Source organism: Engraulis encrasicolus, chromosome 11, assembly GCF_034702125.1.
Source record: "Engraulis encrasicolus isolate BLACKSEA-1 chromosome 11, IST_EnEncr_1.0, whole genome shotgun sequence".
Taxonomy (NCBI): Eukaryota; Metazoa; Chordata; class Actinopteri; order Clupeiformes; family Engraulidae; genus Engraulis; species Engraulis encrasicolus.
Window position 1 is genome coordinate 37,118,221 of NC_085867.1, and position 25,106 is coordinate 37,143,326.

The 25,106-nt window shown below is 43.0% G+C and overlaps 2 protein-coding genes across 5 annotated transcripts in view; one reads left to right on the forward strand and one right to left on the reverse strand.

Moving 5' to 3' along the window:
• Positions 1-11,981, forward strand: part of slc12a2 (solute carrier family 12 member 2) — a 102,964-nt gene extending 90,983 nt beyond the window's left edge. Inside the window, exons 25-27 of the mRNA XM_063210534.1 lie at positions 792-927; positions 2,315-2,382; positions 6,468-11,981. Of these exons, the coding sequence (XP_063066604.1) occupies positions 792-927; positions 2,315-2,382; positions 6,468-6,603 (340 nt within the window). The 3' untranslated portion in view covers positions 6,604-11,981. The remainder of the gene's footprint in view (positions 1-791; positions 928-2,314; positions 2,383-6,467) is intronic.
• A 5,925-nt stretch (positions 11,982-17,906) lies between these two features.
• Positions 17,907-25,106, reverse strand: part of LOC134458306 (fibrillin-2) — a 174,354-nt gene continuing 167,154 nt past the window's right edge. For 3 of the 4 annotated variants that reach the window (XM_063210535.1, XM_063210538.1, XM_063210539.1), the window contains 2 exons: positions 23,199-23,391; positions 17,907-19,006 (listed from right to left, as the gene is read on the reverse strand). In XM_063210535.1, the coding sequence (XP_063066605.1) occupies positions 18,425-19,006; positions 23,199-23,391 (775 nt within the window). In that variant the 3' untranslated portion in view covers positions 17,907-18,424. The remainder of the gene's footprint in view (positions 19,007-23,198; positions 23,392-25,106) is intronic. The other variant, XM_063210537.1, reaches the window with a different exon arrangement.

Sequence of the window (25,106 nt, forward strand, 5' to 3'; positions counted from 1 at the left end):
GCGCCAGAGGGACAGCCCTGAATGCCACCTCTGTGCATCATCCGTCGAACTCTTTTGGTCTCTGGGCAACCATCGACGGTCGACGATAATGGGCTTTAATAAAAAACAGATTGCTTTTCGTTTTTTGGTCGGAGGCAAAAACGGCCGGTTCCTGGCTATTATTGTTCCTCTGCGTTTCTTAATTGTCATTAGTCATGCGTCGTCAAAGATGCCTGCCTGCGGTTATTGGTAGGCTTGTAGCGCTCGACTGACCCGCTCCGATGAATATTTCATGCGAGTCTGAGGTCTTGATCAGTTGACCGCTAATGCTCCGGGGGTTTGTTTCCATACCTGGATGACAAAAACAAAAAAGTTTGTCCAGATGCATGTCTTTTTTTTTTTTTTTAAGTGTTTTTGGGGGCTTTTTGGGCCTTTATTATGTCAGGATAGTCATGCATGTCTTGTCTGAGCACAATTCCCTGAATTCAAAGATGGGTTCCTCGAAAATGTGGTGTACAGTTGTTTACACAATAGCACGTGGTCCAAATAAGATCCAACAAAATAGTACTACTAATACTATTGTACAGTCCCGAATAAAATGCAATAAAATAGAAGGTGTTAACTCGGCAATGATGAGCATGGAGTATTTCCAAAATGGGCTAGATTCTCAAAATCAAGCTTTAATTAAAAAACAGCTTACGGTAATTCATTAATTGTGTGTGTGTGTGTCTGTCTGTGCTTGTCCGTGTGTGCATGTTTTGTCTGTGCGTGTGTCCGTGTGTGTGTGTGTGTGTGTGTGTGTGTGTCCATAGTGTGGCTGCGTTTACCCAGATGGTGGAGCCGTACCGCCTGAAGGAGGACGACATGGAGCAGGAGGCGGCTGAGAAGCTGAAGAACGAGGAGCCCTGGAGGATTACAGACAACGAGCTGGAGCTCTACAAGGCCAAGGTGAGGCTCGCTATATTACACTACGCTATACTACACTACACTATACTGCACTACACTATGCTACACTACGCTGCACTACACTACACTACATTACTCTACACTACACTACACCAGATCTCACAATGACAATGAGCTGGAGCTCTACAAGGCCAAGGTTAGCCTCACTATATCACACTACACTACACTAGACTATACTATACTACACTACTTTATACAAGGTTAGGCTCACTATATTGCACTACGCTACGCTACGCTACACTATATGCTGGAACTCTGCAAGGCCACGGTTGCTCTCACTATATGACACTACACTGCACTATGTTACACCAGATCTCACAATGACGATGAGCTGGAGCTTTACAAGGCCAAGGTTAGGCTCACTACACTACACTACACTACACTAGACTAGACTAGACTAGACTAGACTAGACTAGACTACACTACACTACACTACACTACACATCACTACACTACACTACACTACTCTACACTACACCACACCAGATCTCACAATGACGACGCACTGGAGCTCTACAAGGCCAAGGTTAGCCTCACTATATCACACTACACTACACTACACTACGTTATGCTATGCTACACTATGCGACACTATGCGCTGGAGCTCTACAAGGCCAAGGTTAGCCTCACTATATCACACTACACTACACTGCACTGCACTGCACTGCACTGCACTGCACTGCACTGCACTATTAATACTACACTACATTTCTCTACACCAGTGGTTCCCAACCTTTTTCTTAAGAGACCCATGTTTTTACTATTGTAATCTTTGGTGACCCAACCACGCGAGATGCGTGTCACAAGATGCCCTCTGTTTCCTGCGAAAACTCATTTTAGTTATTTTATTCCTCAATTCGTCTTTGGTCAAATATAGAATAAATGTTTAATAGCTCTTACAATTAGTAGCACTTACAATTTGTTGTTTCTATGCATTTATTAGTTACATGCTTTGTCTTTTATTCAACATGGGCTATATATATTTAAAATGAAACCCCTTTCATTTCGCTCGCTCCGCGACCCCCTGTGGATCTTTGGCGACCCATAAGGTGGGTCCCGACCCATAGGTTGGGAACCACTGCTCTACACTACACTGCTCCAGATCTCACACAACTCTGATGATGAGCTGGAGCTCCCCAAGGCCAACGTCTGTCCTCTCCACACCACTGCCATCATTCCTGCCACCTTGTCTATATCTGTTTTCCTGTTTCACGATTTGTCTCCATTGAGCTCTACAAAGCCAAGGCCAAGAGTCCTCACATCACTGCGTGTGCGTGTGCGTGTGCGTGTGCATGTGAATGGCAGCTTGTGCTTGTAGTCCTCGCCACACCTCTGATCCTCTTGTTGTGTTTGTTTTGTGTCTGAACAGAGCAATCGGCAGATCAGGCTGAACGAGCTGTTGAAGGAGCACTCGAGCACAGCAAACCTCATCGTCATGTGAGTACTAGGCTTCGGACTTCAACCCTTCAAACCCCAACAGCTTCCACCCTGTCTGTCTGTCTGTCTGTCTGTCTGTCTGTCTGTCTGTCTGTCTGTCTGTCTGTCTTTCTCTCTGTCTTTCTCTCTGTCTGTCTCTCTGTCTGTCTGTCCCTTCCTCTGTCTGTCTCTCTGTCTGTCTGTCTGTCTGTCTGTCCCTTCCTCTGTCTGTCTCTCTGTCTGTCTGTCCCTCCCTCTGTCTCTATACCTGTCTCTCTGTCTCTCTGTCTGTCTCTGCCTTATGTGTATGTAGGTCTCTGTGTGTGAGAATGTGAAAAGGAGCTGTATGTGTGAAAATGTGAAAAGGGTGTGTGTGTGTGTGTGTGTGTGTGTGTGTGCGCGCGTTGCGTGCACGCATGCAAGTTCTCATGTTGCCAAGGGTGTGTTGGTAGACACTCTGCGCTCAATAAATAGCAGCGGGGCGTCTGTCTCTGACCTCCTGGGTAAGCGAGGGAAAGAGGAAGAGAAGGAGGGAGGGAGGGAGGGAGGGAGGGAGGGAGAGAAGGACAGAGGGAAAAAGAGAGCCCGGTGAGGAGAGTAAGAGAGGGAGACAGAACTCTAGTCTTTTACTCTTCCTCTTCCACGCTAATAGCATGTGAGCCCGCTTAAATTAATAATACCAGAGCACACACACACACACACACACACACACACACACACACACACACACACACACACACACACACACACACACACACACACACACACACACACACACACACACACACACACACACACACACACACACACACACACACACACACACACACACACAGTCATCTGGATGTAAAGTGATCTAGTACTTCAGGCCTCTGCATCTCTCTGGAGCAGTTGTCAACATACTGTCCACAGAACACGCCCTCCTGAACTTTGGTAACCTTTCTTAACCCGTTTGCGCAGAGCCCCGGTTACAACATTACTGTCACCAAAACTGTAACGACAATGTCTTAATCTGTTATGTAAGGCTCTCTGTAATGTCATAGCAGTGTTGTTATGATGTAGTTGAGTCATTTCAGCCAAGAGTGGACAGGTCACTATATTGTGTGGAGTAGCTGTTCCCTTCTGTTCTGTGATGTAGTGTGATGTGCTGTACATTACTTTATGTAGGCCAGGACCAAAAAGGAAATAGGGCTTGCATCACACAATCAGCATTTTAAACCACTGCCCAAACAGCATCAGAGTACAGAAAGTATACATTTGTTTAATATACGTATATTAACGTTTTCACCCCACTCTTATATAGACTCAATAAGGTAAATTATTTTTAGATGAAGAACAAGAAGATACATACTATATGTGTTTTACATCACTGTCTCTTGAAAGTGGCTCCTTTAAAAAAAAAAAAAAAGCTTTCAAGCCCAGTGTCTAGTATGCATAGGTGCGTGTGTGTGTGTGAGCATGCGCTCGTGTGTATTTGAGAGCAGACGGTGAGAGGTGAGATGTCATTAGAGCAGTCCTCAGTCTTCAGCTCCCCAGTGAGGCTGTGGTGCCAGACAGCAGACACATGCCTACACCCAGTGGCCCTGGGCTGCACCGGGAGGGTGTGTGTGTGTGTGTGTGTGTGTGTGTGTGTGTGTGTGTGTGTGTGTCTGTCTGTCTGTCTGTCTGTCTGTCTGTCTGTCTGTCTGTCTGTCTGTCTGTCTGTCTGTCTGTCTGTCGGTCTGTCTGTCTGTCGGTCTATCGGTCTCTCTGTTTGTCTGTCTGTCTGTCTGTCTGTCTGTCTGTCTGCCTCTCTCNCGGTCTATCTGTCTGCCTCTCTCTCGGTCTATCTGTCTGCCTCTCTCTCGGTCTATCTGTCTGTCTGTCTATCTGTCTGTCTGTCTGTCTGTCTGTGTGTCTGTCTATCTGTCTGTCTATCTGCCTGTCTGTCTGTCCGTCTACCTGCCAGTCTGCCTGTCTCCCTGCCTTCTCATCTCCCTGCTTGTGTACCTGCCTCTCTGTCTGTGTAGCTGTCCCCCTACCTGCCTGTCTGCCTGCCTGTGTGAGAAAGTGCCATTTAATTGCCTGCCACTGTAAGTGGTGCAGGCTGAGTCATGCCCCGCCCCCTCCCCCACCCTCTCCAAGGAGCGTCTCAGGCCCAGACCTGAATATAAATCCCTAAAAACAGACTCTGAGCACAATACGCATCAACTCCCACTCCACACCACACCACACCTCAGATACAGGAAACATCTCCCATAATATCAGCTCCACTCCACATCACACAACACATCACAGACAAAGCTTTCACAGACACTTCTTTCACTTTTGGGGAAAAACACAGTATCTTCATATTAGTATCTCCAAATTCTCAATCAAAGAATAATACGTTTTTCTTGGGCATTTTAAAAACTCATTATAATTAATGGATTCAAAGTTAAAATAGTATCGTCAAGTTAGAATCTCCAAATTGTCAATGTCAGAGTTTTTCAAAAACTCTTAAGTTTACATGTGTAGCATCTTCTCTGATACCTGTGCCTTGGAGGTGACTCTGTTCTGTGCCTTTAAAAAGCAAATGTACTCAAATTTGAATATTGTGGGATGATGCCATACCGTATAAATGGCAGTATAATTGGGATTCTGGGAATGTTGGATGCCCTCCAAAAAACAAAACATTAGGTCTGAATTTAAATGTGCTCTTGTGAATAGGAGCATTTGAATAGTGGCATAGCATTACTACTAGTGGCAATGCAATACAGGAAATACCCAAGCTGTCAGGCTAAGACTTAAGACTACAGCTCTTCATTGATGCTGTAACATAATACACTGCTGTGTTTGCGGCGCTTCGTCCTCCCCCTCTCTATTTCTATGCACGCAGCATTCATGTTCTTTTCCGCCTTTTTTTGTGAAATCTGTGGACGGGCCTGTGAGTTGTGTATTTCTGATTTGGGAAAAGTGTGTTGGTGTGCGTGCGTGTCCATGTGTGTGCATATTTGCTGAGGGAAAAAAATAATGGCAGGTTGCCTTTTCATTACACATTTATAAGGACGCCGTGCCCCGTGTGCACTGCTTATTTTAAAGGAATGTACAGCATCTCTTACCTCTAGTCTTTTGGCCAGGGCAATTTCCTGAAGGCTTTAGCCATCCCTGTCCACCTCTAATCCAGCCTTCTCTTCTCTTCTCTTCATACTGTGTACATGTGGAGGTATATATATGTGTGTGTGTGTGTGTGTGTGTGTGTGTGTGTGTGTGTGTGTGTGTGTGTGTGTGTGTGTGTGTGTGTGTGTGTGTGTGTGTGTGTGTGTGTGTGTGTGTGTGTGTGTGTGTGTGTGTGTGTGTGTGTGTGTGTGTGTGTGTGTGTGCACGCGCGTGCAAGTTTGCATGTGTGTATATATGTAGGCCAACAAATTATTAGCATCTCTATGAAAAGGCCCTAAAGCAGGGGTGTTGCATTCAAATTAACCACACATACGTAATATTTAAATTTTACAAACCGATTCCCATCATAAAAATGTGCCTGCACATATGCTGTTACATATGAGTGTGAGCTGGTTCACTTACCTGGGCCCACTCATATTCCTGTGACACATCAAATTTCATATTCAAGTCTGACACTAGAAATTAGTGGCCAACTGTAACACACATTTGAAATTATCTCGTGGGCCGAATAAAATGATCTCGTGGCCCTCAGCGGGTCAGATTTGGCCCCCGGGCCTGAGTTTGACATCCCTGCTCTGAAGTGTCTCTTTGTAAATAGTTGGGTGCTATGAAATGCACTTTATATAAATGCTTTTTCCTTGCCTGGTCTGGCCTTCCTTATGTTGCCATGTTGGGTGCCATTGGTCCTCCCAAAGACATGCCATGTTGCTCTAATTCATATAGCTCCTCCCATACTCCTATAATATGTCCTATAAATTAATGTTGTTCTCTCTCTCTCTCTCTCTCTCTCTCTCTCTCTCTCCTCTCTCCTCTCTCCTCTCCCTCTCTCCCTCTCCCTCTCTCCTCTTCTCTCTCTTCTCTCTCTCTTCTCTCTCTCTCTCTCTCTCTCTCTCTCTCCCTCTCTCTCTCTCTCTCTCTCTCTCTCTCTCTCTCTCTCTCTCTCCCCTCCCTCTCTCCCCACACTACAGGAGCATGCCGCTGGCCCGTAAGGGGGCGGTGAGCAGCTGCCTGTACATGGCCTGGCTGGAGACGCTGTCCAAGGACCTGCCGCCCCTCCTGCTGGTCAGGGGCAACCACCAGAGCGTCCTCACCTTCTACTCCTAGAGGAGCACGCACAGCAAGCAAGCACACTCTCCTGAGCACATCTGCACACACACACACACACACACACACACACACACACACACACACACACACACACACACACACACACACACAGACACAGACAGACATACACACAGACAGACATACTGTACACACACGTACGCACACACATACTGTATGCACACACATACTGTATACACGCACACACACATACTGTACACACACACACACACACACACACACACACACACACACGCACACACTTTTTTGTTTTGTTTCACACATTAGTCCTTCAAGGGCACCACACCTCAATTCCACTCCCCAAACAACCAACCTGCTGTCAAAACCCATCACGACTGTCCTCATCACTGCAACACACACACACACACACATACACACACACACACCAACAGACTCAACTTGTGCGCAGACACACACAAGTGAAGGTCAAGAGAAGGAGCCTGTGCGATGAAGAAAATGATGATGACGATGAAGATATTAAGGATGAAGAGGAGGCTGATTGACTCAGTGAGGATGATGAAGACCGTACCACTAGGACAGTGTGGAGGGAGGGAAGGAGCGAAGGAGGAAGTGAGGTCTGAGGGAGAGGTGAGATGGGGTAGAGGGTGCGGTGTTTTGTGGTGTGGAGTTGGGTGGGGGTGGAGTCTAGCCAATGGCTGTGGTCAGCCGTGTCTGTGCCCTCAGCCCCCCACGGAATCGCAGGGTACGTTCTGAACCTCTGTGCCATCTTGGTTATGGAACAGGCGATGAGAACAATCTTTAGAAACTTTCTATATATATATATAAAAAAGGTCAAGTTGTTTTCCTTTCATTATTCTTCTTTTATTCATTGTTTTTTTTCTCTTCTGTCCTATTTTCTGTTGTTTTATTTTCCCAAAGAAAGGCACCTAGATATGCAGAGGTCACGCTGGATAGGATTTATTTTATTTTATTTCAAAATGATAATGTTGGGTATTTTCATTGTCATCATAATTATTCTGAATTATTATTTCTTAGTTTTTTTTTATAAAAAAAAGTTGTCACAGTCACGGTTGCGAAGTTCTTTGTTTCATTCTTTTTTGCTGCAGTAATCAGCAATAACCACCCATGTTTCTTTTCTCCTCACATGGAATAGAACCATGCAGAATGCTTTTGCAACACCTTAAATAGCCTTAAAAATGTGCCTTCCAGTTCAATCAAATGACATTGTTGTTATTATTATTAATATTAGTATGCGAAAATGAAGTCTTTCTGCCCTTGATTGATAAAAAAATAATAATGTGTAAGCGAATGCGTTTATTTTTATTGGGTTTTAACGGTATAAAGTGTTTATTTTATTTATTTATAGTTCTTTTTTAAATGCTTAAGTGGACGAGCTCCACTTTTACAAACAGTTCCACCTCAAAGCATAGAAGGTCACTATTTATCTTCTACTGGGCTCTGATTGCTTCAATATTTTAGTTTCTCCTTCAGTTTTATTTTATTTGGTTTTATTGTATATTTTTTATTTCTCTGTACTCCATGTACTTTGGGTCTTCCTCTACAAGCTGTGATGGGAACGAGATTACCTTCACTGCACAGTGCCCTCTGGCTCCCGGAGTCGTACTCTGAGACGGAGACCGCTGTCGCTAACCCTAGCACTAGCGGCCGATAGCATCTCTTCCTGCTGTAAGGGCATTGCTCAGTGTCCACACTGTAGTAGTACTACTTATTTAAGCATACTTCTGGACTGTTTTTGGGTGTATTGTAGGGTCTAACGGTAGTTCGAAGAGCAATTATTTTGTCTTCTGTTTGTTTTTTTTTGTTTTGTTTTTCTTAACTTTGCTTGGACGTAAACTCTTCTTGTCTGCAGTCTGTTGAGAAGAGCTACTCTGTTTGCTGAAAGAATGGATTGCTGTAGGGCCACCCAAGCTGCTAGCACTATGAGAGGAGTTTCCAAAAAAAACTATGACCACAACAAGAAGAAGACTAGTGGAACAAAGGAAAGACAGGAAGATGGAAAGAAAGAAAGAAAGAAAGAAAGAGCGCAAAGTCTGAAGCCTTGTCTGTCCACTCGGTTTGAGACACCACTCAAGAACAAACAGGTTTACTAGCAAACAAACATGACTTTGCCTTAACAAATAGAAGTAATGATTGTTTGAGTAGCTCCTTTTCCCCTCATACGATCGTGTATAAGCCATACTGGCTCAAAGAATAGCAGGTGAAATGCAAGCCGTAGCTTAGTGCAGTTAGATGCATAGGTTGGATGTAATATCTTTGTATATTATCTACGCCTTCTCCTTAAAACAAGAAATGTAAATATATAGTGTGAACTCTAAACTTGCATACTACATTTGTAGATATCGCCCATCCACCAATTAAAGAGCATTGCTGGTATATGAAAGTGATGTTTGTCTGCAGAGACGTATGGATAAGTTACACCTCATCACTAAATGGCCGGAAGCTGTTGTTCCCAAGTCACAACAGAGCAGCCGTTTCCAATCCAGCATTTTATTTTTTTGTGTTTTTGCCGAATTACAAAACAAAACGGTTCTTTCTCGGGCTAAAACCATCAGGCTCCTGAGCGACAGCTAGCTTTTAAAAATTATTTCAGTTAAAGGTGGTGGTTTTAGAATGGTGGCATGATAGGTGATGCGTGTTTTTCTTCTTCAGCTTTTTTCCAAATGCCATATTTGCAGATTTAAAGATGTCGCAGAGCAGGGCGTAGCGATATGTTAGCGAAACGCTAACTTAACATGATGAATGTTGCACACAGTGAGCGGGCTCTGAATCCAATGGATACATTACCTCTATGCAGGGGACCTGTCAACTGGCGCTTGAATTATTTTTATTTTCAACAGTTATCGATTTAAATATGATTATTCATATTTCAGCTCTGCTCACCTTAATATATATTTTTAAACTGCGAAGCTCCTGCCCCCTAACATATACTGTATACTAAGGGCATGTCCTTGTAATAAACATGGCTTTGATTTCTGTCTGCACCTCATAGTGCACCAGGATAGAAAATAAAGCTGTAATCTCGTCTTTCCAGGAAGGTTCTCATTTTAAAAAGTTTTATTTTTTTTTACCTCAGCTCTGCGGTTGGTATGTTGTTAAGCTGGATGACCAGCTTAAAGAACAAATACCATCACCTCGTGTCAGTTGGTCCTCTCTTAGCCAAACGCCCATCTTGTGTTCTGTTGTGTCCCTGGACGAGGGGCTTGGGTGTGTTCTTGGTCGCCCCCAGTGCTGTATATTGTCTGTAGGCAGGGAGTGGTTGTCTCCAATGGCTTGGAGGCTTTTATGCTGTACCGGTTGCCCAGGTCAAAGTTTGAGGAACCGTTTTTAATATATATATTTTTTATTTTGTTTCACTCTGTCACTCTCTGTGCCACTCTCTTGTTTTCCTCACAACGGTTAAGAATGTCTGTCTGCGTGTTACTGTAAAAAGGGTCAGTCTTTTGAATGTAAACACTCCATAACCACACAAAATATTTAATACTCAAAACAAAAGAAAGAGAGAAAGAAAAATAACAAGGAAACAGCAATGGCACTGAGTTGGTAGCTACACGCTATGCTAGTTTTCACTAGGTCTCCATTTACGTAGTCTTGTTTTTTCGTCTTACCTCCCAGCAGAGGGACTGCTATGTCTTTCCCTCTCCAGAGTCACTTTTGGCAGCCTCCTGGCAGTGCATTGCGTGTCAACTGTTAAATTTTTTTCTTCTGTTTTTCTTTCATTTGTTTGGGTTGTTGTTGTTGTTGATGAGACTATGTGTCTGTCACAGTTTCACCCCCCGTCATGCTCCATAGCTCATGAAATAAATGATGAAAAACATGCCATGTAATTTAAAAAAAAAGTGTCCGAATGAGTCCAGTCATATTTATAGTTGCTATATATTCTAGTGTTTCAAATAAAGACGTACTTTGAAGTATGTGCACAAGCATGTAGTTACCTTCTGTCTTTTATATACACATATATATATATATAATAAACAGTGTGTGGGGATTGTAAAGTTTTTTCCCCCCCAATTCCTGATGGTACAATCAAAAAATGTCCGTTTGTGGCTACAAAGCACTCACTAAAAAAACATCCGCCTCACAAACTAGCAACAAAATAAGCAAGCGCAACCTATTTAAATAAATGATTGAAGTCTTCTCTATATACATTGGTATAAACTTACATAAAAAAGACCAATTGGGAGAGAATTTTCTTTAATTTTCTTTTTCTTTTCTTTTTTTTGAAGATGTTGAAGTAAACATGCTATGGTTATGTGTCTCAACCAAATACCTTCTGTGTGTGTGTGCGTGTACGTGTGCATACTTCATAGATGTAAATACATTGAAGAAAGAAGGCAGGCCAGCAGAGAGGAGAGGAGAGGAGAGCAGGGAGCATTGTATGGGTCTGGGTGTGTGTTGTGTGTGTGTGGGAGATGAGGGCTGTGTGTATTTCTGTTTCCTTGGGTAGAGAGGGAGGGAATGGGGTGTAGAGATGGGCCAGGGGGGGGGGGGGGGCACAGGTGGCGTCCTGTTCTTTGTGACGGGCACCTTGTGCCGCTCTGCCAGTTTCCCCTCTTAACCCCAATCCTCCACTCCTCAGAGCTGTCTTACCCCCATCCCACGCCTCCCTCTGCCCCCCCCCCCCCCCCCTCTCAAACTTCCATTTATAGCCAAAGCAACCTCCCCCCTCCCCATCCCTCCCCCCTCCATCCCTACACCCCATCTTCTCCAAAGCCATCCCGGTCTGTGCCAGCCCTGTCTCTGGAACAAAGACTGAGAAATAAGTCAGTGGGTTATTGTTAAGTGAAATAAGCAATGGATAACCTCATGCTCCTTGACCTGCCTCCCTCCCCATCCCAACCCTCCCCTGACCTCACCCCACCACCTCGTTCACTCAGCAACTCTAACCTAACTTGTTGTAAATAACTGTAGTCTAACCAGAGTAAATTAAGGGAGTGGAATTGCTTAATGACAAATTAATATGGAGAAAGAAAAGTATTTATTTTAGTTAGAACTTCTCCACGTTTTTATTATAGTTATATATTTTTTTCTTCTCTCTTGTTTTTTTTTTCCTTGTTCGCCTATGTTTCAAATTTAAATTGCATGTTGATTTTTCGTTTCTGATTTTTTTTCTCAGTCTATCTCTCTCTCATCCCTGTACATTTCTATCTTTTATATGCCTTTGAAAGAAATCTATGTTGACAAACGGTTAAACACGATGTCTCCTCCTGCTTCACCATAACGGATGGACACAATCTATCAAAGCTGGGACAGTCATTTTTTTTGATATACTGTACTGTTAACCGTCACAGATATGCTTTTTCTAACATTTTAACATTTAAAGTTCCCAATACTTTGTACATCTTTATTGCAATAAAGAATCAAATGAAATGAATTAATTCTTCCCCGTCTCACTGAGTGGCTTTGTCCTTCCGTAGATGTGCTGCTTCCTGAACTGTTTTAAACGGTTCCCTCCGTGTTTCCTCACCTCTTTTAGATCACTGGATGTTCCTCGACAATTTCTGTTAACTCTGTTCTTCCGCATCCTTATGGAACACGGACTAATATTTTTTTGACGGTTAATAAGGGAACTTGCGTCTGAGCTTGTGTTCACCTTAGGTGAACTTCTAAAACTAACTGGTCATGCCTTTCTCTCATACTCCACACTTTCACTTACTCTTGCATGTGGACACACACACACACACACACACACACACACACACACACACACACACACACACACACACACACACACACACACACACACACACACACACACACACACACATACACATACACACACACACACACTAAAAAACAAGAGAACAGTCACCACTGTAAAGTGTTCTACTGGTTGAGTGAGCAAGATGATTGGGCCGTGCCTAGGACTCAGAACCTTGTGTTTCTGTACATGTACGAACAGGTTTAAACTGAGGGACCCTGGGGTGTATTCTTGAAAGCAGGTTTGGTCACTTATCCAGTACCAGGCTCACTCAAAACAGAGGTAAATGTAATACCAGAGTGCCGGGTGGCTTTGTCTTCAACTGAAACATGAACTTCCAGGTCTCTTAAAGGACATCTACAACATTCACTGGCGTAGTTTAGGTGGATTACATTAGTAAGTAAACCCACCATTCGCACACACAAATATAAAGTAGCTCGGAGAACAGTCACTTCCGGAAATGTTTCTACGGGTTGATTGAAGATGATTGGTCCATGGTTAGGAACCTTGTTTTTGTTTACATGAATGTACAGGTTTACCCTGAAGGGCCCTGGAGTGAGTGTATGACCTGGAGGCACCTTAATACACCATGACGAGAGAGCTTTCTGTCTCTCTAGTTGCACCCCCTACCCCTCTGTGTGTGTGCGTGTGTGTATGTACGTGCGTAACTCCTAATGGATCTCATTATCCTGTGGCTCCACAAACATGCTCCAACACAGTCATCTGGACTACAGGGTGTGTGTGCGTGAATGTGTGTATGCATGCGTGCATGTGTGGAGAGCAATCCATATGAGATTGCCAGGCAGGCTAGGTGATTTTCAGATGGATGAGAACACAGACCTGTCTCACCCAGTCACTGCCTCCATTGTTCTTCCTCCTGCAGGAAGGAATCAGATCCCAGCTGTATACAACCTATATAGTCCACAGGGGAAAACAAGCCTCTATAAGTGAATTTGATTTGATTTCATGAGTAAATGCTATTTTCCTCAAACTCAGCTCTACGCTTGTTTATCTTCAACATTGCTTTTGTCAAAGCTGTGTTTTCAATACAACTTGACATGGGCAATATTTGATTTTGTGACTATGCCTGTTTTCCCTCATTGGCTCCTTTATACTTACTGAATGAAACTGTCCTGACAGGGCCCGTGTCACCTTTGCATCACAACAAGTCTGAGTCGAACCTACTGTAGGCTGTGTGGAATTACCACATATTAATAGTAGTGACAACACTACTGTACATGTCTTTTGGCAAATCCGCAGAGTAAAGTCTGAAGAGTTACTTCTGAGCCATTTTCTCTTGTGTACAAGTACCATATGGTTCAGATTCTTTTTTTTGTGCCTGAAATTGAGGTTACAGTCCTAACTGGTGATGGTTGTTCCAAAAATGACAATTGACAAAAGAAGAAAAAGTATATTTTGCCTCAGATAGTGGTTTCTGCTTTTGCCTATTGTATCCATGGTCAGACCTATCTATTGTATTCATGGTCTGCCATTTCGTCTCCCAGGTCCTCTGTCCTGTTTTGGGATGTTCCCTATTTTAGCTTTGCAGTCACGACCTGACAGACAGTCAGCAGCAGCGACGGGATCGAATGAAGCGGTGACCTAGCCGGCCTCAGTCAGAGGTCAAACCCCACATTTCCACATATTCCCATTGTCACATATCCAAACAACGCTTTCATCTTAGCAATTTGTCATTGCTGCAAAGACAAATTAAGTCAAATATGCAAGACTTGCATCCTGCATGCATCCTACCTGGTATGGATACCCACATGCAGACACTCACCCAGATGAATATAACGGATCGTCATCGTGATTGCTACAGCACTCTGTAGACTGCAGTATATGGGTGTTGGCCCTGTAGCTCTTCCTGAACATTTTACCAACAACGCCATCCGCTGGTGGTCACAGGCACAACAACAGTTCTCCACTCAGCAGCTTTGCTATGCTGGTCCTAGGGTAGATTCCAATATGCTGACTTCTGTCTTCACTTGCCTGCTTGTGACCTCATGATGACTTCACTGATGACAGAATATGAATTCAATATCTTGCAAAAGTACAATTTTATGTAATTTACGGACGGAAGTCCGCATATTGGAACGCACTCTGAGAATTATTTCCTGGTCCCCTGAGTATTGCAATGCCCTTGTCTGTCTGTCTTTTCGTTCTTCTGCAGTATTTTGGGTAGTTTGCAGGGGGTGCCAAACACAACATTGCATCCTGTGCATGAAGCGTTGGCCAGGAGGTCAGGTTGCCTTGTCTGATTACTCCTTTTCTAATATCAACAGCAACATGATGCACAAGCAGGGTTAAGATGAACACAGCACAGAGTAGGAGAGAAAGCAGGAGGCTGTGACTTCATTAGCTGATGAGTAAGGATATCCACAACCTTTTGTCACCGGTCACATGTTCACCCATTTCCATGTGCTATTATCAGCCAAAGACAGTAAAGACGGGCATCGTTTACACTGTACAAATGTATTTATTTATTTGAATGAAATGCATGTTTCAAAAAAATACATAGGAAGGTTTAACAGTTGTCAGTGTCTGAGGCTAGGAGAACGTAATGCTGTCAAGAGTCCACAGACGTTGATAGTCCAACTTGGCCCCAGTGGTGTGGTTGGTAGTCACAGAGTCCTCACACAAGCTGAATGCACTATATAATAATAACCTTACACACATTGATGACAAGGAACATGATGTGAAAAATAACTCAGTTTTGCAGATTCTACCATTCACTTTGCAGCCAACACACTTGAAGACACAGTCTACATTGTAGCATACACACATTGAAGCACCATATCAATGACTCGCTTTGCTTTCATGTAAGGCAGTCACTCTTCCTCTTCAGAGGGCTTGTAGTCGTGATGAAGTGTGTTTTATTGAGCTGGAAAGTGTGTTACACAGTACGTTGTACAGTATTTGGTATAAGCAGACCAAGACAGCACCATTAAATCAGACATGAGCTTATTCAGTCCCTCCGCACGCCAAAGGCACACGCTGTTGATCACATATTTTAATGTTGACTAAAGGCACACACAGAACCGTATGCATAATAGTGCACTGTAGTTTTGCATGATATGCTGCTTTTAAAGCTCAATGTTAGGAAATCACAGAACAAGTGGATATCTAAAATATATTTAGTCAGAAGCATGATAGGCTGGTCAGGTTTGTTATTGCTTTGTGCAGGAGTTCAACATTACTCCACATCACCATTTAAAATGAGTAGATTTGAACTATACATATCAGCGACATGTCAAAAGAAAAAAAATCCCTGGAAGACAACAGTTTTTTTCCCCCTCTTTTGAAATATTTAGTGTAACAGTCAAATAGCTAATATGTCAATGCAACCTTTTGTCATTTAAACAACAGAACAAACCCATTAAAATCTAAAATTTAACAAAAAAACATAGGTCTTACATTTTTTTCATTCTTCTGATGTGCAAAGAAAACACAAGTAGGAATCCGTTCTCATTTGTTTTGAAAACTCCACTGTCAAGCATGCAGTTTTCCTAATGAATGTTTATGCTAATGGGGTAGTGTCTTGTGAATATAAGTGATGTGCTGTTCACGGCAATTAGCATACTGGATACATTAGTGCCGTCTCTTCTCTTGGAAGCTTGCTGCTGTGCATTGCTCGCCTGTCAGAGCCAAATGAGTGCTAATTGTGGCTCTGTCTTGCTTCTGTAAACCTCTGCAGCAACAGCAGTGTAATAAGTGAGCAATAGCATACAGTAATGAGCCGATTCTTGTTTGATTCATTACCTTTAGACAACTGTTTGTCATTTCTGTTGGTTTTTATTAAAGATTATTTTTGTTTGAAATTGGAAAGTTAAATGATGAGGAACAAATCAATTATTAACTGACAATATCTGTGGAATGATGTGAAGTTTCTATGGCCTTGTTTCGACACTGACTTGCTGAATAAGTTTTTATCCCTTAAAAAACCTGCTGCAAATATTTCAAATTTCTCAGGTTTGAGATGTTTTTAATTCTAACGGCATCTGGTAATGCTAATAAATGCTACGGTGACCAAGCTCACCAAAAGGTCTTGGAACAATGATAGTAAGATTTTTTCACCTGTGGTACCAAAACTAATTTCAATGAAAGTAGTGGGTAGTTGCTGAAATCATAAATTAACTCTAAAATTCCCTCTGTGTGCTCAATGATGGCACAATGTGCCTCCACTTACAGGCTTAGCAGAGCTGAAAATGGAAAAAGGTATGAACATGGACGTGAAAAAAGATGACTATTAACAACACGACACCTGTGACGTGTATGTTTTCTGAAAGCACAGCCCCCTGTCTGGTGTGAAAAACCTCTTATGAACCCCAGTTACTAATAACAATAATAATAAGCTTAGATAAGTTTACAAATCACTGTTTACCACCAGCAACATGGCACTGACAGCACTTTTTGGTCAATACAAATATAAACAATACAACAGCCTCATTTATACACACAGCAAAGGAAAAAAACATCATTACAAAAAAATTAGGTTTCAACTTTAAACTCTGTGGTAGGACAACATATGGGGAAAATAAACAAGGAACAACAAACAAAGAACAAGGAACAAGAGTTTACTTCTTTGGTTTGAAACGTCCAGATGCCCTAACACGCCTCATTGGGCAGGAGTGCGAGAGGCAGGGAAGCAAGGAGCCTGCTCATTGGTCAAGAGACCTCCACCCATTTCCTCTGGCCTCCAGGCTAGCTCCAGAAATGTTCTAAGCTATGAGATAGGCGTCTGTCATTGGCTCCCATTATAGCCCCGTTGGCGCACGCAGCCAAGTAAAAGATGAATGGGAGCCTATTGGGCTAAATGGCTCAGCAGGGATTTGTGACGATTCTGTTCTCTGGTTTGTAAAGATGTGTGCACATTCTGTACCTTATCATGGAAGTTGTATTAGAAGTGAAGTTAAAGGTTCCTGACATGGCTTTGTTCTCCCAAAGACGTGTTAGTTTTGTCCTGCAACACGCTAGCATTCGGCTAATACCTGCTGGCTGAGGAATCTCTGCGACTATTCACGACCAGAGCTGACGAGAGACGTACTCTGACTGATCCTCCTAGCAGAGACATCTACGGTCACACACCTCAAACCCCCCACCACCGTCCAACATGTTAATTGAAGGTGCCCAAATTCTTAAGGATGAGCGCAGTCATTTCCTTTACCTCATGTACACATGCCGCTTTTCCACCACCTTAAATGCAATAAATAACAGGTGTCCGCAACAATCCTAACATAACTTTAAACACATCGACATCTGAAGTCAGACTTAAAACTACAAAACAAATGGCGTAGTGCCGTAAAGTCGATTGTCACGTGTTATGTCATTGCTATAGTTGAAATAAGGGTCATTTTCACGAATCTAACACTTGACAAGATGCAAACGTGTCGGCAAATGCTTTCACTTACTCATATCTATCGAACGCGACTTCATTGTTTCCAGGGAAAAAATCACACGGGCAGATAGTTCTAAGAGAAGCGTACAGCCCCATTGGCACCCATTCATTATTTACTTGGCTGCGATAACATAGCTGCAGTGCCACTCCTGGCCGCACCAGCTAGTTGTCGTTCTTGTACAAGATTCCATTTTCTTTGCTAGCTCTTTGGTCAGAGTCAGGGGAGGAATGAAGTGATGAATTGATGAATGGATGGATGGAGGACAGAAAATGAGAAAGAGAGAGAGAAAGAGAGAGAGAGAGAGAGAGAGAGAGAGAGAGAGAGAGTAAGACAGAAATAAAGAATAGTGTTTAGATGAAAGTGCATAGATAGATAGATAGATAGATAGATAGATAGATAGATAGATAGATAGATAGATAGATAGATAGATAGATAGATAGATAGATAGATAGATAGATAGATAGATAGATAGATAGATAGATAACCAAATAGACAGCTGCACTACATAGATGAGACAAACTAAAGTGAAAGAGATAGACCAGAAGATGGAATGCTGGAAGATAAGGAACAGGAGTCTTCTTGATGTGTCACGACAGCGTAATGTACTGTAGCTTGTTGAGTTGACAAAGCCCCGCTGCTTGGCTCTGCTGCAGCTGTTTGCCTGTACACTCCTCTCCACTCTCCTGTCCTCTCCTCTCCACTCGTACGGTGCATCTCCCCACTAGTTCCCCTGCAGCCGGATGTGCAGTCTCATGTGCAGGTTCTCCCCCAGCTCTCCCGAGAGGTAGTCTCTGTCCTTGCTGCTGCGCAGCTCCCGGAGCTGAGCCGGCCCGTACAGCGGCTTACTGCTGATCTCCAGCACGTAGCTGCCCGGCTCCGGAGGCCTGTGCCGCGACCAGGGAGCCCCACCTGCCGCCGCCGCCGCGCCCTGTGGCAGCCACGCTCCACCACCAACACCACCACCAACACCAACACTATCACCAGCCTGTCCCTCTGGTCCATCGTCCCCTAGCGCCGGCCCCACCACCCCCGGGCCGGGTGAATCTGCTGCGGACGCCAGGTGGAGGTAAGTCAGGCCGTCCCTCTGCTCCAGGCGGAAGAGGTGAGCGCCGCTGCCTCCGGAGATGGAGTAGCGCACGTGTCCCTGCAGGGGGCGCAGTGCGGGCCTCAGCTCCAGCAGGTGCTCCCGGGGGTCCAGCAGCTGGCTGGAGTTCAGCACCAGGGACAGCGGCGCCTCCAGGTCCAGACTGGCCAGGTTCACCTCCTCATGCAACACCTCCTCCTGCTCCTCCTCTGGGGCCTCCTGGAGAGATAGATAGATAGATAGATAGATAGATAGATAGATAGATAGATAGATAGATAGATAGATAGATAGATAGATAGATAGATAGATAGATAGATAGATAGATAGATAGATAGATAGATAGATAGATAGATAGAACATTACATTACACAGTCCATTTCTCTGTCTTCAAAGCTATAGACTACAATAAGAAGAAAGGCTACAAACAAAAAAGGGGCAACATACAACATAGACAGACAGACAGACAGACAGACAGGCAAACAGATAGACAGAGAGATAGACAGACAGACAGGCAAATAGACCTCCAGACAAACAGCAAAACAGACACAGAGTAGGCCAGACTAATAAACAACACTGATACAATTGAGGTCACAGTGAATTGAGTTATCAGCACATATGCCAACTATTATTGACTTTGACCTCCATTTTCCTTTACGGCCACTCTAATAATAGATACAGTAATAGTGTCAGGTGCCGCCCGCCACATGCAATGTGATCACATCTAAGTCCGCACACCGGCTCCGACAAAGTGCTGAGCACTGCTTTGCATAAACTCGATTCCATTGTTTTCAATAGAACCCCGCACACTGGCGCCGATGTCCGCGGACATTCACGGATGTTGTACAGCGATTAGAGACAAGTTCTATTTCGTCGGCGCCGCCCATTGACTATCAATGCTATGTTAGTGTGAAATTGGGTTTGGGGGTGCGAATTATGTCGGAAGCGAAAGTGCTCCGCAGTGCTGTCGGAGCCAATGTGCGGCCGGTATAACACTGTTGAATAGTTTATCACTGATTCTTGAGAAAGCGGCTAAAACATGTCTCTGCAATAAACTGCCAATTCTGTTGAAAATAAACTACATTTTCATGAACAAAATGAATCCAGGTAAAGACACAGGGGTCTGTTACATAAATGTACAGTCGTTTGAAATATTTAAGTGTAATTTTATTACTTTTCATGGCTATAAACCTGCCCACACCCTGTAAAAACAGCTGTCCCAAGGACAGACATCATCATTTCAATTGACTTAAAATTTAAAAATCACTGATATTATTGAATAATATCACCATGATGTGAAAGTCCATATTGAAGTGGTTCTGCAGATATGCACATAGTGCGTGTAAAGCAATATTTACTACTATTTTCTGATTGCTCAAAGTGTGTCCAGCATATTAGTCACCACCGTCAGATTTTTTTTAAAAGACAATAAAATCAGGTATGCGCAAGGTCTACTGAGTACTTCACCATCACTGAAGCTCCTGTAAGTTTACTAATTTCTCCTCAATTTGATAATTTGTTTGGACACTGGTACTGTCCCAACCATAAACTGTCAACACCGTCGGGGGTTTTAATAGTATTATTGTTACATTAATGTTAATTATATATACTTTTTCAGAAGCGTCATGAAGCCCCTAAGAAACAGAGCGAAAACGAAGTGGCTAATGTGAGCAAAAAATGCACAATATGTAAAAGAGTGTTTTTTTTTTTGTCTCACACCGTCAGATGTCACCACCGTCAGATTTTGTTCCGCTCATCATCTTATTCCATATTTTACTAAATTGTGCTGGTTAATGAAACATTACCAGACATGTTAGTAATAATTGTGACCCAAACTTATACTCCAGCCTCCACTGAGGTGCATTTGGAGGGTTTTTTTGTCACAAAACCTGACGGTGGTGACATCTGATGTAGTTCACAAAAAAGCATGTGTTTTACATGTTTTTGACAAGTTTTAAGAATATGCTTCCAGTAAGTATCTACAATTATGTTGAATTGTAAAAGTAATTCACTTAAATACAGTAAACTTATTTTTTTTACTTCTAATTCTGTCTGACGCTGGTGACAAAACCAAGAAAGAGCTCATTTTATGAAAAATGTAAAACATCGGGAGCTTGGCCAATACATTCACTGCACAGCCAAGACGTTCATCTATGATAATACACCTCTATGTTTTTAATTTGAACAACTTTAAACCTGTTTATGCCACATTTTCAATAATCTAGATCTACTTCCTAGAGTATCTAACAAATGAAGAAAAAACACATGCACAAACATACTGTGCACACACAAAAATAAAGTGTTTATGCTAGATGTCATTGACTTGAGAGGGCTAATAATTAGGTAACTTTCACCACCTTCAGATTACTGTCACCACCGTCAGTTCTTAAGTCACCACCGTAAGAAGGAGTTTTGGACATTTTAAATGAATGTGCTTACAAAATTTTCCTTTGTAGTTGTTGAATTATCAAAGTAATTGCAAATTTAAGCCTACACGAATATTTGTGAAATTACAAAAAATTGTTTGATCTATTTAGCCATTAAGTAAGCATTGTCTGACAGCAAATATTTTTAAATTAGAACACATGAAGCAGTATTAAAATAGAATGAAAGTGAATTGTCAACATTTAAAGCCGTATGCGTAAACACACATTTAAAGTCGTATGCGTAAACACACACAATCACTTAAAAACTCCAGATACATACCTGTATGCAACCAAATCAATACACTTTGTATTGCTTTTAATTGTGTCTGACGGTGTTGACAAAAAACAAGGTATGATCGGAGAAAAACCTGATTTCTGAAAAAAATGGAAAATGGGGAGATTGGCCTTGTGCATTTCTGAAAAGCCAAGACCTTTGTCTACGAGGATATACCATATTATTTTGTAATTCACTTCGTTTTTTCCTTTCAAGATTACAACCTGTTTTAGCCACTTTCTCAAGAATCAGTGTTATGCTGCCTTCCCTGACTCAACAATGCTGCAAGTCAAAGCACATAAGAAATCACGGATTCAGTGCCCATATGAAGCTGAGACTGCTGAAACTTTGTTATGAAAAATAATAATACGCTCCCTATTTGCATTGTCATTTGATGACCTAATGTTTTTCTTTCTTCAAGTCAAATATGTCATCTCCTGTGATAAAGATGGATATATGTGTGCCCCATAAACGGTGATGCTCAACGAATAATGTTGAACTTACTAGTCCAAAAAAAGGCAACCGTGGCGGCTGAACTGAACTTCAACAAATACCACTGTTTTGACAGAATTCAAAAGAATTTCTTTATGTCTCAGCCTACACTTGCAAACTCCTTCCTCATGGAATGTCCCCGTTTATCCCTGTTTCATTACTCTGCTCCAAGCCGTATGCTAAAGATAGCATGCACACATTCCATTCAGATGCAATCAGCACAGGATTCCCAATCCCTAGTCTAAAGCTGTGCTTTTTTCAATCTCTGAGGCGTGAAACATGTTCATATGACAGATTAAAGATTTTCAATATTTATCTCTTGCTTCCAGCCCCCAACCATGGCTGGATTGGCCATAAGGCATACAGGGCATTTGCCCGGCGAACTGTTGATGATTTTGGACTTTTCCTCCCCTCAATGGAGTAGCATCAGTCCTCATGCCGCTACAGCCGACCTCTCAGAGTCAGATTTAAATATTTATTTTGGTTGTTGTGGTGGAAATAGCTCGTAATAGATAACTAAAAATGTTGTCACAAGCTTCATTGCCTCTCTCAATGCCTGGCGGACCGGCCTGATTTTTGAGGCCAGTCCAGCCCTGCCCCGAACCCTGCAATGTAGGTAATCAAATGAACAAGCCTAGCTACATGGTTTGGTGTTCAATGGTGTGAAGAACATGTCTGACATCATGTGTAATTGGTCTGCAGTCTTCATCTTCTTTCTAGCATCAGTTCCACTCAATTAATCTTCAAAGCGGTGATGAAATTGACTTCCCTTTAAGACCTTGTTAGTTCCTACTCTAGTATGAAATATGGCTGGTTCTGCTGAGTGCCAGTCAGTTTCACAGGTGGAGACAGTGGTGCCAAGTCATTAGTAGACAACATAGGCTGCAGCTGTGCTACTGCCAGCATGCTAAAAAGGAGCACCATTCAAAAAGCGTCTCCTTGTGTGTGTGTGTGTGTGTGTGTGTGTGTGTGTGTGTGTGTGTGTGTGTGTGTGTGTGTGTGTGTGTGTGTGTGTGTGTGTGTGTGTGTGTGTGTGTGTACCTGTATGTGCGCGTGCATACCAGTATCTACTCTGTGTGTGTGTGTGTGTGTGTGTGTGTGTGTGTGTGTGTGTGTGTGTGTGTGTGTGTGTGTGTGTGTGTGTGTGTGTGTGTGTGTGTGTGTGTGTGTGTGTGTGTGAGTGTGTGTGCGTGTGTGCATATTTGCATGTGTAGTATCCCACCTCTCCTGGCGTGGTGTGGTTGGCCTCTCTCCTGCTGCGTGCGGCCCTCTTGCTGTGTCCGTTGATCTTGCACTCGTAGCAGGCCTCAGGAGACAGGCTGTTCTCCTCATCCACACCCCCCTCACCACCTCCTCCTCCTCCCACAGGGGGCCGGAACACACCCTTACCAAAGCCAGAGCCAGACACGCAGTGCCTGCAACACACATCATAGACATACACACACACGCACGCACGCACGCGTGCACGCACACACACACATAAACACACAAACACACACACAAACGTTATGTCAATGACATACACAGAATACAATCACAAAATGCACAGTGACAGCAAAATACATTCATTACTCTCATGCACTAAATACAACACACATGATGTTGATGACAATGTCACAATAATTATCTAGTAGGGATGCAAACGATTAATCGATTAATCGACTTAAATCGATCAATGCATTAATCGATTAAACAATAATAATCGCAATTAATCTGCAATTCAACTGACAAGAGACCCAGGTGAAATGGGCACGTGAAGAGTGTGTGTGAAGAGGGGTGTGAATAGTGGGAATATTTAAATCACATTTGGATTAAATAATTCAAATATAATTAATATAAATGTGGTATTTTATCTCAATATTCAGTACATTTTAGATTTAGTAGTTTTTTTTTTAGAAACATTGAGATTTCGGGGGAAAGCGCCGCTTATCAATTAATCATAAGTTGAACGTTAAGACTATCAACTAATGATCAATGAATTAATCGATAATTTGCATCCCTATTATCTAGTAATGATTAAAGTAGGCCAGATGGATCAGAGCCAAATCTCTACGTCGTCACCATTTACGTCATTAGAGTTTTATTGCTATTTACTCATTACATCTCAGCAGGCTTCACAGGAAGGCTGTTATTTACTACATCCCATGAAATCCCATAACTGTTAGCAGCAGAGAAAAAGTGCTGACGTCACTTGAGATGATTGCGACAGATACGCTCGCCAAATTATCCCACTGTCATCCTTTATTAATGACTACAAATAAAGGAAGGTCTCCAGTAGCTGTTTCCAAAATAAGCACTGCTGATCATTATTTCATGAGAGAGAGAGAGAGAGAGAGAGAGAGAAAGAGAAAGAGAGAGAGAGAGAGAGAGAGAGAGAGAGAGAGAGAGAGAGAGAGAGAGAGAGAGAGAGAGAGAGAGTGAGAGAGAGAGAGAGAGAGAGAGAGAGAGAGAGAGAGAGAGAGAGAGAGAGAGAGAGAGAGAGTATATGTGTGTGTGAGAGAGAGAGACAGAGAGAGAGCAAGAGATAGAGAGAGAGAATGAGAGGATGAGAGAGGAAGATGCACAAGTGGTTGCATGACTGCATGTTATGCCTGCGCCTTTGTCTTGGTCTGTATCAGATATGGAAATATGCACCAGCTACCAAGCAATAGCCAAATGCTACTCAAATGTGAAAGTGATATGTGATAGATTGACTCTATACAGTACATGTGTTTCCAAGGGCAATCTGAGGGGGCTGACCGGGCAATTGTCCATGGCAGCATCCAAGGAGGAGCGTAACCATCACGTAACTCTGCCCCCGATGACATCACAGACATTTTGTATAATAATAATAATATGGTATTAGACCTTTTTATCAGCAGTTATAAGTGTTTTTTTTCGCCGACTTTGCTCTGTTTTCTTTTGCTTGTGGGGAGAGCTGTGGTGAGAAGGTGGCACGGGAGGGGACATTTCCCGGGGCGGCAGTCATTGTAGGAAGAAACACTACTCTGTGCCTGTTAAATGGCCTCACCATTGGATGTGTGTGTGTGCATGCGCGTGTGTGTGTCTATGCGCATGTGTCTCCTCACCCTTGTCCCACTCTCAAGTACCCAGGGGGACATCCACACAGGTGTGCAGTGAGTGCGTGTGT